Raw genomic sequence first — 14,253 nt, forward strand, 5'->3', positions numbered from 1 at the left:
ACAATTTATCTCATTTTATACAACTAAGCAACTGAGGGTTAAGGGCCTGGCGCAGCACTGCCAAATTGGTGGAACTGGGATTCAAACTGACAACTTTCTGATCAGTAGTCCAACCACTTGTACCCCCCCCCCCCCAAAAAAAAAACACTTGAGCCACCACTGCGCCCCAATTGAGCCACCACTGTCCCCCCACTTGAGCCACCACATCCATCGTGATATCTTCTTCTTCTTCTTCTTCACAGAGATGGCAAGCACAATTGAATGGTAAATTTCAGCTACTCCATTGAATTGATATATTTGTAAATATGACTCTGAATCCAGCCACACACCTCACTGACTCCCAAAGAAGAGCACTGAACATCACACATGCCAAGTGCCTACTAATAAAACAAAATCAAAAGCCAGGGGTTCCAATACTTTAACAGCTTTTTTGTTTTCATTTTCTTGGTAAAAAGAGACAGAATTTTGAGTGCCGACTTTAAGCCAGGAGACTGTCACATCTGTACCAGAGCAAGTATTCTTCACAGCAGGACTCAGATAACGAAAGAAAATCAAATCGTCTCTGTGAACAGAGCGGTGGAGTGCTCGGCTCGTGTGAAGTGCTTGCCCAACAAAACCTGTGGTTATTGTTTGAAAATGCTGTCTCTGGTTTTCCTTTTTAAAAGTACGTCAGACCTCAGCACTACACTGGCTCAAAGTGCTGCTATTGTTAAATTCTAATGCCTTAAAGTAGACTTTTTTAAAAAAACTTTTCCAAGTATTGTACTTTATTCTTTATTGCTTTCTTCAAGTTTCCTTAACATTCATCTGTAGCTTGATATTTAGTTTTCATCATGACTGTGAATTATGGAAACAGTGACAGAAGAATAAAACACTTCAGCATGTGCAGTTATATAAAAATAATGAATAACAGGATGGAGTGATGAGGTGAAGTTACATTTCTGGCATTTAGCAGGTACCCTTATCCAGAGCGACTTAGATTTTTAGCTCATTTTATACAACTGAGGAATTACGGGTTAAGGGCCTTGCTCAAGGGCCCAGTAGTGGCAGCTTGGTTGACCTGAGATTTGAACTCACAACTTTCCGATCAAGTTAAAGCTTCACCGTGTCTCTAAACCTTTTATTCCAGTTTTATAGGTTTTCATGCATCAAAGAATGACGATAGAATGATTCAGATAGATTTAACTTAACACAAAAACACAAAACTGTTACAGAGCACTGACACTGGAGACTCCTTCCATCGATTTGAAATAAGTCTTTCCCTTCTGAAAAGCTTCAATAAGTCACATATACAGTACAGTGGAACCTCGGCATACAAATGCCCTCCCTTACGAATTTTCGCCTTATTAACTGAAATTTGCATCGGCATACGAAGCATATTCGGAGTTTGGACAAACTGAAGCAGAGCCGTTCAAAACTTGTTTGCGTCAGTGGAAAGCCAAGCAAAGCCAACCGAAAAGAGTTTACGGAATTTACGTTTTTTTTTTTTCAGTCAGTGCAAGCTGTTTGGAAAGAGTCAACCCACGATACCAACGTTGCCTTCAGCATGCGTTCAAAAGCTAGGTCATTTTGGGGGCGTTTTTTTGGTGGCATGGGTGGTCTGTTCTATTTTTAACCCAGGTTTGGTGGCACGATTTCCTGTGAGGACCCTTGACATGGAAAATGCTTGCAAAAATATGATTATAGTTTACGGAAATTGGTCATATTTTTGGGGGCTGGAAAGGATAATCTGCATTTACATTATTTCTCTTGGGAAAATTTGTATCACAAATTTGCACCTTAAGAACTCGCCTCCAGAACAAATTCAATTCATATGCTATGGTTCCACTGTAATGAGTTTCCAGTTGCTCTGACCACCTTGAAATGTTTCTTTAACAAAAAAATAAATGTCAAAAATGATTTTTTGATTCTTTGATTATATCACCTCTCCGTCATACACAGCTCCCTGTGTATTCTGTTTAGAACATATGATTAATACGAGCCTGTGATTTATTTTAGATTACTGACAGATCAAATCATCAACAATTTAAAACAATGATTCAAGACAAATAAAAAAATAATATATTAAATATTATTAAAGAAAATAACAAATCAGCAACAGGTTATATATAAAAGCCTTAAATGGCTTTCAGTGAAGATGTACAAAATGTTTCGTTCCCTGTTGAGTCTGTGAAAGCTGCTTATAAAGTGTGGTCTATGAAATATAGTGTACGCAGAGTCATGAATATTTATGAGCACTGGAGGTCTACTTTATGAATATGAATGAGTGGTAAGAGTGAAAACTGTATATTTCAGATATTCACTTTGCAAGGAATGTATTTATTATAAATCTAAATGTATTCTTTTTAGCACAAATAGCTGGAGATGTGTTTGGAGATGAGTCGTAATCATACCAAATGTCTGAATGTAAGACGATATTACTTTTCCGTGTACGTTTATTCACTTTATTCAGTTGCCTTGATTTTTGCTATTTACTCAACTACAAAATGACTCCCATCCCTGTCGCTTATATTAATATATATATTTTTTTTCTTCTGACATCTGAATCCTTTTCCTCTTCCTGTTTTCCTTAACCCCGTAAATCTGTGTCTTATTATTTCGTTCTTCATCCGAAAGTCTGCGATTCAGTAACAGCTATAAATGATTTAGACCTGACAGATCCGGCGAGATTCATTTTGCAAGATATCAAATGAATTCAGCTTGCTTGTCATCTCAGAGTCAGTCGGCGTATATATATATATATATATATATATATATATATATATATATATATATATATATATATATATATATATATAAATAAAAAAAGAAAGAGAGAGAGACATGAAGTGAAGCAAAGAGAAGAAGAGAAGCTGCAGGAGCTCAGCGAACCAAATGGTCATGGGTTTATTTCCAGCTGACAGCATGAGCCATTTCACAGGGTTCCCCTGAGCAGAACGCTTAAGCTGCTCAGACACGCTGTGTGTGTGTGTGTGTGTCTGAGCACATCACCTATAAGTCAAAATAAATGACATGATGCCAGAAAGATAGACAGAGATACGGATAGAGAGAGAATGAAAGAGTGTGACTCACTCACCCGTCCGGTCTGAGGTCAGGAATGGCTCTGTCCAGTGAGAGACGGTCGCTGAGGTAAGCGTTGTATCCGTAATACTGGAACTTGTGCAGGGCGACGCGGCGGCTCTCGGGCCCCAGCTCACGGCCCCAACGTAAGAACAGAGGAGAGTCTGAGAGTGAGAGATCGGCTGCATCGTCTCTGTCCTTCTGAGGTCTCTCTAGAAAACGGGACAAAGAAAAGCAGACATGGTTTATTTCTGCTTTTACGTGTTAGTGCATCAGGTACAGTGGTTTAAAAAAGAAATTAGCTGCTAGGTTGTTCTGAGCATCTTGGAAAACTTTGGAAAAGCTTCCACAGTTCTTCTTTAAGCGTCAACTGTCACACTGGCAGGAAAAAAAGAATAGTTTTATTTGTGTGATTTGTTTCCTGGGATTAATGAACAAAATGCCAGGAAAATATATTTAATATTTAAATATTTAATATCTAACAGAAAAACAGTATAAAAAATCTTTATATAAATACTTTATTTGTAATATTAAGCTTCAATATTTTCTACATGGCTATTTGACTGAATAGTCAGGAACAGACCGTCAGGGGAACGCAAAGTTAGGATTGTGTGTGTATACAGTGTGTGACTGTGCCCAGGTGTGTGTGGGATTAGTCAGTTATGAGTGTGTGTGTATGTATTTAAACCCTGAAGCAGATGGAAGCGTGCGTCACGGTGGCCAAGTTTATAGGCCGTGACATGTTCTGAGAGTTGTAGTGAGGTGCAGAATATGTGATATTTTCAATATTTATATGCAAAACTAATAACCATCAGGACCTCAAACACACATTTACATTTACATTTCTGGCATTTGGCAGACGCTCTTATCCAGAGCAATGTACAAAAGTGCTTTGAAGTCTCTATCAATGAATATGTTGACACTGGTTCAGTAGGTCACAGACTTAGGATACCATCAGCCTAAAAACTGTTGGGAGGAATTTTTTAATACATACAACAGTACATAAAACAAACAGGGAAAATACGAGATAGTTTAAGAGGTAGGTCTTCATTCAGCGTTTGAAGACGGTCAGTGACTCGGCTGTACGGACATCTAGGGGAAGTTCATTCCACTACCTCGGTGCCAGAAGAGAGAAGAGTCTAGATGTACACCTACCTCTTACCCTGAGAGATGGTGGTAGCAGTAGAGCAGTGCTGGTAGATCTGAGGGAGCGAGGTGCAGTGTGAGGAGTAATAAGAGCTTTGAGGTAAGATGGTGCTGATCCATTCTTGTCTTTGATGGCAAGCATCAGTGTTTTGAATCTGATGCAGCTCCTGGAAGCCAGTGGAGGAGTGCAGCAGTGTGGTGGTGTGGGAGAAGTGAGGCAGGTTGAAAACAAATCGCGGAGCTGAATTTTGGATCATTTGCAGAGGACAAATTGCGTTCAGAGGTAGACCTGCCAGTAGAGAGCTGCAGTAGTCCAGTCTCAAAATGACCAGAGACTGAACAAGCACCTGAGCAGCCTGGGTGGATAAACACACCGCAGCCTACTCATATATCTGCTCCAGAGACTATAGCTGTTTTGCTTTAAAACTGTTTTTCCTGTCGTTTATTAGTACAGTGTAAGATTTGCATTTCTGCCATTTGGCGGACACCCTTATCCAAAATGACTTACATTTGATCTCATTTTAAACAACTGAGCAACTGAGGGTTAAGGGCCTTGCTCAGGGGACCAGCAGCGGCAGCTTGGTAGACCTGGGATTTGATCTCACACACTTCCGATCAGTGGTGCAACACCTTGATCCCTGATGTGGTGTGGTAAGAAACACCTGATTTATATTTGATTAGTATGGTGTAAAGCCTCCTTTTGCATCCAGTGCAGCATCTGTTGGTCATGGGATTTACAGATATGAGTTCTGCACAGAACCAGAACAGTCATTAGGCCCATACATGATGTTAGGTGTTTTTTCCTAAAGTTTCGCTCCAATAAATGCCAAAGTGGCTCAATAATATTCAGATCTGGTGACTATGCAGGCCATGGGAGATCATGCTCACTCTGGCACCAGTCTTGCTGTGTGTATTGGTGCTTTATGATCCTGATACAAGGCACTGCCTTCAGTTACAATGTTGGCGCTCCTGGGTGCACTACAGTGTACATACGCTTCACATTGGTAATATTTTGGGCTGGAACGGATTATCTGCATTTACATGATTTCTTAAGGGAAAATTCGTTTCGCAATACAAATTTTCACCTTAAGAACTCCAGAACCAATTCCATTCGTATGTCAAGGTTCCACTGTATTGGATATGAAGAAACCTTATCTAGTACCTGTGTCTCTTTAGGCAGAAAAAAACCCTAATTAAGGAGCTGTTTATTATTAATCAGCATCACACCAAGATTTCTTTACTGTTGCTTGCCTCACGTTTTTTAATTTTTTATTTTTAAATAGTCTCATCCCTTGAAATTCTGATTTTTCACTGTAGGATTTTCTTGTCTGCAATATTTTAGCACCTCGGCATCTACTGTATCAACACCTTCCCTTCTTATCCTCCTATTCACAATGCCAGCTGTGCTTTTGTTTTTCTTTGTCTTCTCTTCAGCTCTGGCAAAGAAATAAAAACCCTTTTCATTGAGATGTTCTTTAACACAACCACACTGAATCATAATTGGGTAAATGAGGCTGTAATTTTTGCCACCTCCGCAATCATGGCTGGATTCTAAAGGGAAAGAGACAGCGCTAGTCTGACGCTAGTCAGTGTGATTATCTCACAGCATTTACAGAGTCACTTGAACGGCGAGAGTTAAAGGCCGCTAACCAACAACAGCTTTGTCTTTGGCAGGCAAAGAGCTTTACTTTCTGCTTCTGTGTGTATACAGTAGCAAGAATTTATTCACTGATATTGTGTGGGTTTGTAAAAACACATGGAAACTGACTTGTTAATGCAATCAGGTTCGAATGGACTGAAAATCAGTTTTGGTTTGGAGATTAAGCCTCTAGCTAAACATCAACAGCACTGTTACACAACTGTCCTAATATTACTTTCAAGTCCTGTATTAATTAGGACACACTGTTATTCAGAAATGAATAAATGTACCATGATAATTTATTGGCATTACGCTAACATTAATGATACTCAATATAGCCTAAATATCTTTAGTTGCTAACAACAACAACAGTTAATAATGTGGCTAGAGGCTAGTTTAGGCTAGTCTGGATGTGCTTACTTTCAGAAAGCTAGCTTTGCAAAAAATAATCAGCAGAGGTCTACAGCGTGATGGTCTGTTTACTTATTCCTATCTTTACATTTATTGAATCCTAATCTTTTTTTTTACCTGAGTACAAACTTTATCAACACTGTTTTTGGTATTTCCTGGTTTTAGCATTTGAACCAGATCTTTGTTTAACTGCTTGCTAGCCGGGTTTTAACACTATAATCGCTTAAAATCGGTCAGCAGAAAACTTCAGAGTGCCTTCACAGTCATGTGTTTTTATCTAATGAGATCTCATGAGGTTTTCAGCTGACCGTTCAATTCAATTCAGTGTAACTTGTATAGCACTTTTAACAATGGACTTTGTCGCAATGCAGCTTTACGAGAATACATAAATTCAGAATATATATGTTAAAAAAACTAATAAATAAATTAAAAACGATCAATGCTAAGCATTATTAAAACTACTGAAAAGAGGGAATTTGTGGTCAGTCAGATTTAAGGGGATACAGTAAATTAGGTATAGTTAACATAAAAATAAAAATTAGGTTTCCCAACAATGCTTATGCTAAATCTAATTTTAACAAGTTTAAAATTAATAGATTGAAGTGTTTGGGTGAACAGTTTTGGATTAACATCAGAATGGTGATTCCACCGCAGAACAATTCTCCATTATGATTGGTCAGATGGTGTTAATTTGTTTTCTATAGATAGATAGATAGATAGATAGATAGATAGATAGATAGATAGAGGGACGGACGGACGGACAGACAAACAGACAGATAGACAGACAGATTGATGGATAGATAGATAGATAGATAGATAGATAGATAGATAGATAGATAGATAGATAGATAGATAGATAGATGGATGGATGGATGGATAGACTGATGGACGGACGGACGGACAGACAGACAGACAGACAGACAGACAGACAGACAGACAGATAGATAGATAGATAGATAGATAGATAGATAGATAGATAGATAGATAGATAGATAGATAGATAGACAGGTGGACGGACAGAGGGACAGACAGACAGACAGACAGACAAATAGATAGATAGATAGATAGATAGATAGATAGATAGATAGATGGATGGATGGATGGATGGATGGATGGATGGATGGATGGATGGATGGATAGATAGATAGATAGATGTGGATGATTGATAGTGGATTTAACCATATTTACATCACAGTACATCACTCTAGTATTAACCAGCAATAATTCCTGCTAGTGGCCCAGTGAGAGTCCAGAGATCCATTATATTCAGGGTTTTGAAAATAATCTAATCGTTTCTGAAAACAAACAGCGTTAATGTAACTCAAGTGTCCATTCATACAGTCGATATCTTCCCACAGACTGCATTTGCATACCTGTCACAGAAAATCGTCTCCGACTCCGCATCACTCCATCTTTCTCATGTCTGATATATTTTTCCAGGTCACTAGCAAGAAATAAAAAATCAGCGACTGTACCTTTCACTGAACTAACAAACCGGACTTGAAATAAACCCAGTACCGGAAACAGTAAAAAAAACTCAGCATGAGGCTTTTACTTTGCAGTAAACCCGGCTCCAGCAAAGCGGAATACGCCTCCGCAGTTGCAGGTGAGCCAAGAGTGAAAAAGGTCAAACTACGTGGGTGATTAATACTGCACGTTTATCACGACCTACACGAAACGTGCAAAATGGCCAGAGGAGAAAAAATAGAGTGTTTAAAAAGTGCATTTAAAGCACTAATATCGAAAATAAATGAGTAAATAAATAAATAAATAATCAGAGGCTTGATGTTGGTTTGTGTGCTAGAGATAAAGTATGTGTGTGTTGGAGTTACATAGATACATAGATAAGCTAGGGTAATGTATGAATGAACAATTATGTACATTTATAATCATATTCTACTGAGATGTAGCAGAATGTATATGTAGATGAACAGCAGCTAAAACGTAAGTGAGAAGAGGAAGTAGATAAGATTGTATTTAACACTCAGCAGTGGGATTAGTGGGAATACAACACTTGGGGCCATGACTCTGAGAAACGCTTCACTGTCTCCTGACTCAGATTCACCAGAGCCTGAAGTTATACAGCCGGCATCAGTGACCTCGAGATAAACACTTCTGTTCTGTACCACACTGCCTTCAAACTCTGTTATATAACACACACACACACAAAATCTGTAACCTGAAGCACTGTGTTCAAGAGCTCATTCAAGACACTGTTACATAAAAAAATGTCTTCTTGGTCATTGTGTTTTTCATGGAAGTGTGTGTGTGTGTGTGTGTGTAAGAAAGTAATCAGTGTTGGATCTCTCTACAATAGAATGAGATTTCAGTGTGACACGATGCGAAAAGAAAACAAATCTCAATGAATCTCGATTCTATTCATAATACCTTTTTTTCTGCATAACCGCATGAACAATTTTTACTTTTAAAACCCAAAAGAAAATGACCACTCTAAAGTGTGTAACGATGAACAAAACACATTATGGTTCTATATATCTACATATTTGGTTCTACAGTGAGCTACCGACCAAAAAACAAAAACAAAAAACTATTTTTACTATTTATTATATTGAATTAATATATTATTACATTTAAAAAATGATATATTTCTATATATATATATATATATATATATATATATTTCTTTTTCCCAAATTAATTTATTTTTATTATGTGTCATGCTTTTTTTGGACATAATTTATTATTTCTTTAAAAAAGAATAACAAAAATAAATGCAATGGTTACTATGTATTTCATTAAAGAATATGTATAAAAAATTAACTTAATAATTTAAATACATTTAAATATATGTTTCTCAATTATTATTATTATTATTATTATTATTATTATTATTATTATTAATAATAATAATAATAATAATAATAATAATTTACTAAATGTACTAAATAATTTACTAAAATTGTTTTTTTTTAATTATTATTATTCTGTAACATGAATTATTATATCTTTAAAGAATTATGATGGATCCTGGTGCATAATGCAAAACTGTTTAAAGGAAGGAAACACAGATAATTTTTTTTCTCCTGACAGAAAGTGCAAGAAATAATAATTCAGCACGTCTGGCAGAGGAGAGTGCAGAAGAAATCGGGATACGTGCTGAAATCCTGATCAGGCTCATTGCTGATCGAATGTTTCTCCGTCACTCGGAATAACTTGATCAGTTGCTGGTGAGGAGCTCTGAATAAACACAGCCAGGGGTGTGATTTGATAAAAAAGTATGCATCCTGTTGCTGGGACATGGATTAGATTTGAAACAAGTCCAGAGCTTTCCATGCCTGTGATGAAATGATCTGACACCGTCATGGGTTTAACGTTCTACAAAGTTGAACTGTGTTTATCTTTGAACTTGAAATCCACTTTAATGCAAAGTCTTGGTGTTTTTGAGCCGGTTTTATTGTCCAACGGACAATAAATCCACCTCGCGACCCTTTAAGCTTGTTAAGCCGTCCTAAATCTCAGTGAGTGGGAGCATTATAACAGAATAAAATCTCCTGAACACTATGCCAATGCTCATATAGAGCCATTTTCTATAGATTTCTATTAAAAGCAGCTGAATAAATCTCGGCACCTTCAGACACGACCTTGCGTGTATTGAAGCACTGGAACTATTTCAAGGTCTGTTTTATTGTCTGAATGATGGAAAACCTTTCTGAAAAGCATGAGCTGTCCTGTGTCTCCTGAACAAGCCAGGGGTCCATTGACGGCTGTCGTTATAGTGTATGTAAGGCTACAATCTAAATCGGTTAATAGTTTGACAATGCACTTTTAAGGATTGAGAAATTCATAAAGAGTTCATGAAATCTGCTATTAAATCCTAATTACATTGTTGATGAGAGATGATTTCATAATTCTGAAGGACATCCTGACATTAAACAACCCTGTCTGTGTTAGTGGTTCAAATAAATATAACATAGAGAGGAAGAGGCTATGGAACCACAAATAATCATTCCAAAAAACTCCTAGAGTGACCGATTAGTGAATGAAAAGTATAATAAAACACACACACACACTGGACAGCTATTTTCAGCTGCATTTCTCCGGTCCTTCAGCTACTACAGTGCAGGTGCTGAACGGACAGCTCCACTTCAGCACCACTGTGTTTTGGATAGGCTTGTTGCTCTGCCTCGACTTCCTGCACTGCTGCTGCCTGCTGCTACTCCAGATAAAATCTTTCCCAATGCACAAATACTTTTCTTATTGCACGTTGTAAATAAACCTGCATGTTTTGCTCACTAAATCCTAGTTTCTGGTGTCTGTGTTCAGCTTGAGTCGTTAAAACACACACACACACACAAACACACACACGTTACCATTTTGTACCAAATGCAACATAATAGAAATGCGCTGGATCAAGTGTTATTTTATCTACTGCTGACCAACAGTAGATTTTGGAAGTCACACAATTTTATTAAACGGAACCATCATTTTTTAGTCATTAAATTAACAAATTCAATTTCTGTAGGTCTAGCTATACATTTATCATATCTTGACAGACGACCTTATCCACAGCAACTCACATTTACACTATATTGCCAAAAGTTTTGCGACACCCCTCCAAATCATCTAATTCAGGTGTTGTTTTTCCAGGGCTGGTCTCGGCCCCTTAGTTCCAGTGAAAGTAACTCTTAATGCCTCAGAATACCAAGACATTTTGGACAATTTTATGCTCCCAACCTTGTGGGAACAGTTTGGGGATGACCCCTTCCTGTTCCAACATGACTGCACACCAGTGCACAAAGCAAGGTCCATAAAGACATGGATGGGCGAGTCTGGTGTGGAGGAACTTGACTGGTCTGCACCTCAACCCCATAGAACACCTATGGGACTCTAGTATGGAGTTGGCCCTCCCTTTGCAGCTATAACAGCTTCAACTCTTCTGGGAAGGCTTTCACAAGGTTTAGGAGTGTGTTTATGGAAATTTTTGACTATTCCTAGAAGCAGATTTGTGAGGTCAGGCACTGATGTTGGACGGGAAGGCCTGGCTCACAGTCTCCACTCTAATTCATCCCAAAGGTGTTCTATCGGGTTGAGGTCAGGACAGGCCAGTGATTGAAGGGGTGTCCCAAAACTTTTGACAATATAGTGTATCTCCTTTATCTTGGATTATCCTTTACACAGAGCAGGAGCCCAACAGTGGCAGTTATGGTGATCCTGGGGGTTTGAATTCACAACCTTCCAATCACTAGTCCAATGTCTTTACCACTGAGCTAACACACCACCACAAGAGGTATATTTTGTAAAGAATCCATTCGCAGAATTCAAAAGCAAACAATTCAATATGCGAGGCAAAATGACAACAGGAAGCAGGCAAAGATCAGAACCAGAACAGAGAGTCTGCGGGGCAAAAAGACACAATCCAAAGAGTAGAAACCAGACAAAACAGAACAATAGTCAAGAGGCCGAATAAACAATAGAAAACACACAGCCTGGAATTGTTGCAAAAACTACCTTAAAATACTATAACCTACAAGAATTGAATGTATTGATTCAGTAGAACCAGGACATGCAGCATAAACCAGAAGTGTTAGTATTCTGGTGAGGGTTGGTGGTATGTGGGAAGAAGTTATGTAGAATATTATATATAGTTATACAATAATATACTGCATTACACTGGACAGGAAGATTCCCAGATTTTTTTTGGTCAAAAATGTGAATATTTATTTCTCCTTATACATCATTATACATATTTATTATTTATATAGTACATACAGTACGCTCTGTTTTTCCACACATGCAACTTATTTTTAAAATCCATTTGCTAATTTCTTATTGCCGCATGCATTCTCTTAGCATTAATCTTAGCTTAAGTTTCCCTCATGATGTGTCTTTATACTCTAACATCTTGGTATCTCAGAGCAGAGGTTTCTGGGGGTCGTGTGATGCCTAACAGTACCTGAGGGTGTGTTGAGGACGTATTCTAGGTGTGTTTAAAGGTTTAAAGAGGAAATACTTGGCATCTCTGCAAAGTTAATACAAATGTTAAGCACTACATTTAGTCGCCTGTACAAAAGGGTTACTGTGCTGTGTCCCAGCTCACATTATCCATCATGCCCAGAGATTTAGCCTGAAGGCTAGTCAATAGCTGCCAGAAATGCTCACGGTCCAGCGTAGCCTCCTGCCCACATACAGACCCATAATGCACCTGGGGAGATCCTTAGAGCCTGTCCTTGTCTTGAGTAGATTTGGCAGACGTAACATGATTTCAGTAATCCAGAATCAAACGGTGCACAAAATCAAATGTTTTTTTGTTTGTTTTTTTTTGACAATTTCCAGTTTGACATATGTTTTTAAATATATTTTTTTATTTCATGACTTTTAAACCACCACCATTTAAAATCAAGTTAATAACCGGTAATAAATAGTCATCTGTGATTAACAGCAAAATGTAGGATTTCCTGTTTGCTTATTAAGCCTTTCTTTATAAACTGTCTCAAAAATATTGACACCCCCGGTCAACATGTATATTTAATGTTAAGAGAAAAGAAGAATGTGTGGTTGGTTAGATTAATCTCTACTGATACTGAAAAAATAGAAATCTGACCTTTGTTTAAAAGGGAGAGGGAGAGAGAGTGTGTGTCACTATTATTGGCACCCCTAACAAGATCATTGTGGTAAAGTGTAATATTTGTAAAGACATTGTAAAGACACGTTATTTTAATGCCACAAAGCTGCAATTAGCGTAAAAAAGCAACCTAAAGTCGTTTGGTACTTTCATTTGGTTTCTGTTTTTTTTTTTTTTTAATAAAACAATATAATATGCATGATTATCTTTGTTTATCTATGTTTTATAATTTGACATTATAATCAGATCTCCTGCATTCGCTAAGCCTGAGAAGAAAAATACGAACTGAAAAGCACCTCAGTGGTCGAATTTACATCAGAATCCCGTGATCCTCTTCTTCACAGTTAAACCAAAGCCTGCGTTTTGGCATAATCAGTGTTTCAGATGTTTTCCCAGCTGCTGGGTTGTTCTTTCCACAGCAACACCAAATCATCATTTAATTGTTGCCTTGTTTAATGGGGGCGAATGAAAGAACAAAAAAACAGAAAAATGAATAACATCTCTCTCCTTTTGAACCTTTCACACGGAACGGCGTTTCATTAGCGACCTGCCACGCTTAGCAAAGCTGCAGAACAGGCTGTGACATTTCCGACTTCGTAAAAACAGCGTAGGTTTTTGAGGAGGAAAGTGAGCAGCGTTGCTTTCTCAGCATTTCAGTCGGTACATCCCTGACGCAGAAAAGTTCAGCACCAAGGACAGTGGCTCCCCTGGCAATGCTAAAGATGAGTCAGTGTGGGTTAAGCAGAGAGCGAGAGATTTACTGAAATCCCGCTTTAGGAGAGTGTGAGTGTGTGTGTGTGTGTGTGTGTGTGATGAGTGTGCTGTTTTAAATATCAGAGAGGTGATGCGGGAAAACTCCGTGGTTGGAAGAGAACCTGAGGAATTGTACTTTGTTCCTATATTTTATTGAGTATTGTGAAATAATTTGACTTTTGACATGGGCTCAGTTTAGCATCTGATCAAAAAACGTCTTACACTATGCAATGTAGTTAGTAATGTAGCTCTCCATTTTATTTATATATAACGCTCAGATAACGGTTATCTGAGGTTATATTGTTTTATCCTGGGTTATCTGAGGTTATATTTTTTAGCCTGGGTTATCTGAGGTTACCTAGTTTTATCCTGGGTTATCTGAGGTTATCTTGTTTTATCCTAGGTTATCTGGGGTCATGGTTTTTTTTTTTTTTCATTTTTGGGTTATCTTGGGTTGTTCTGGGTTATTTTCTCATATCTTGGGTTATCTTGCTTTATTTTGAATTAGTTGATCCTGTTGATCCTTATTTTGGGCTATCTGAGTTATTCTTGAGTTATTTTGGGTTATCCTGGGATATCTTGGTTTATCCTGGGTTATTTGGGTTATCTTGCGTTAATTTGATTTATCTTTGGTTTTTTAAGTTTTTTGGGGGTAGGGGGT

The 14,253-nt window shown here is 37.8% G+C and overlaps 1 protein-coding gene across 2 annotated transcripts in view; it reads right to left on the reverse strand.

Annotated features, from left to right (window-relative positions):
* galnt18a (UDP-N-acetyl-alpha-D-galactosamine:polypeptide N-acetylgalactosaminyltransferase 18a) overlaps nucleotides 1-14,253 on the reverse strand; it is an 88,406-nt gene that overhangs the window by 51,226 nt on the left and 22,927 nt on the right. For both annotated transcript variants that reach the window (XM_058397029.1, XM_058397030.1), the window contains exon 2: nucleotides 3,077-3,272. In XM_058397029.1, coding sequence (XP_058253012.1) covers nucleotides 3,077-3,272 — 196 coding nt within the window. The remainder of the gene's footprint in view (nucleotides 1-3,076; nucleotides 3,273-14,253) is intronic.

Source organism: Hemibagrus wyckioides, linkage group LG08, assembly GCF_019097595.1.
Source record: "Hemibagrus wyckioides isolate EC202008001 linkage group LG08, SWU_Hwy_1.0, whole genome shotgun sequence".
Taxonomy (NCBI): domain Eukaryota; kingdom Metazoa; phylum Chordata; class Actinopteri; order Siluriformes; family Bagridae; genus Hemibagrus; species Hemibagrus wyckioides.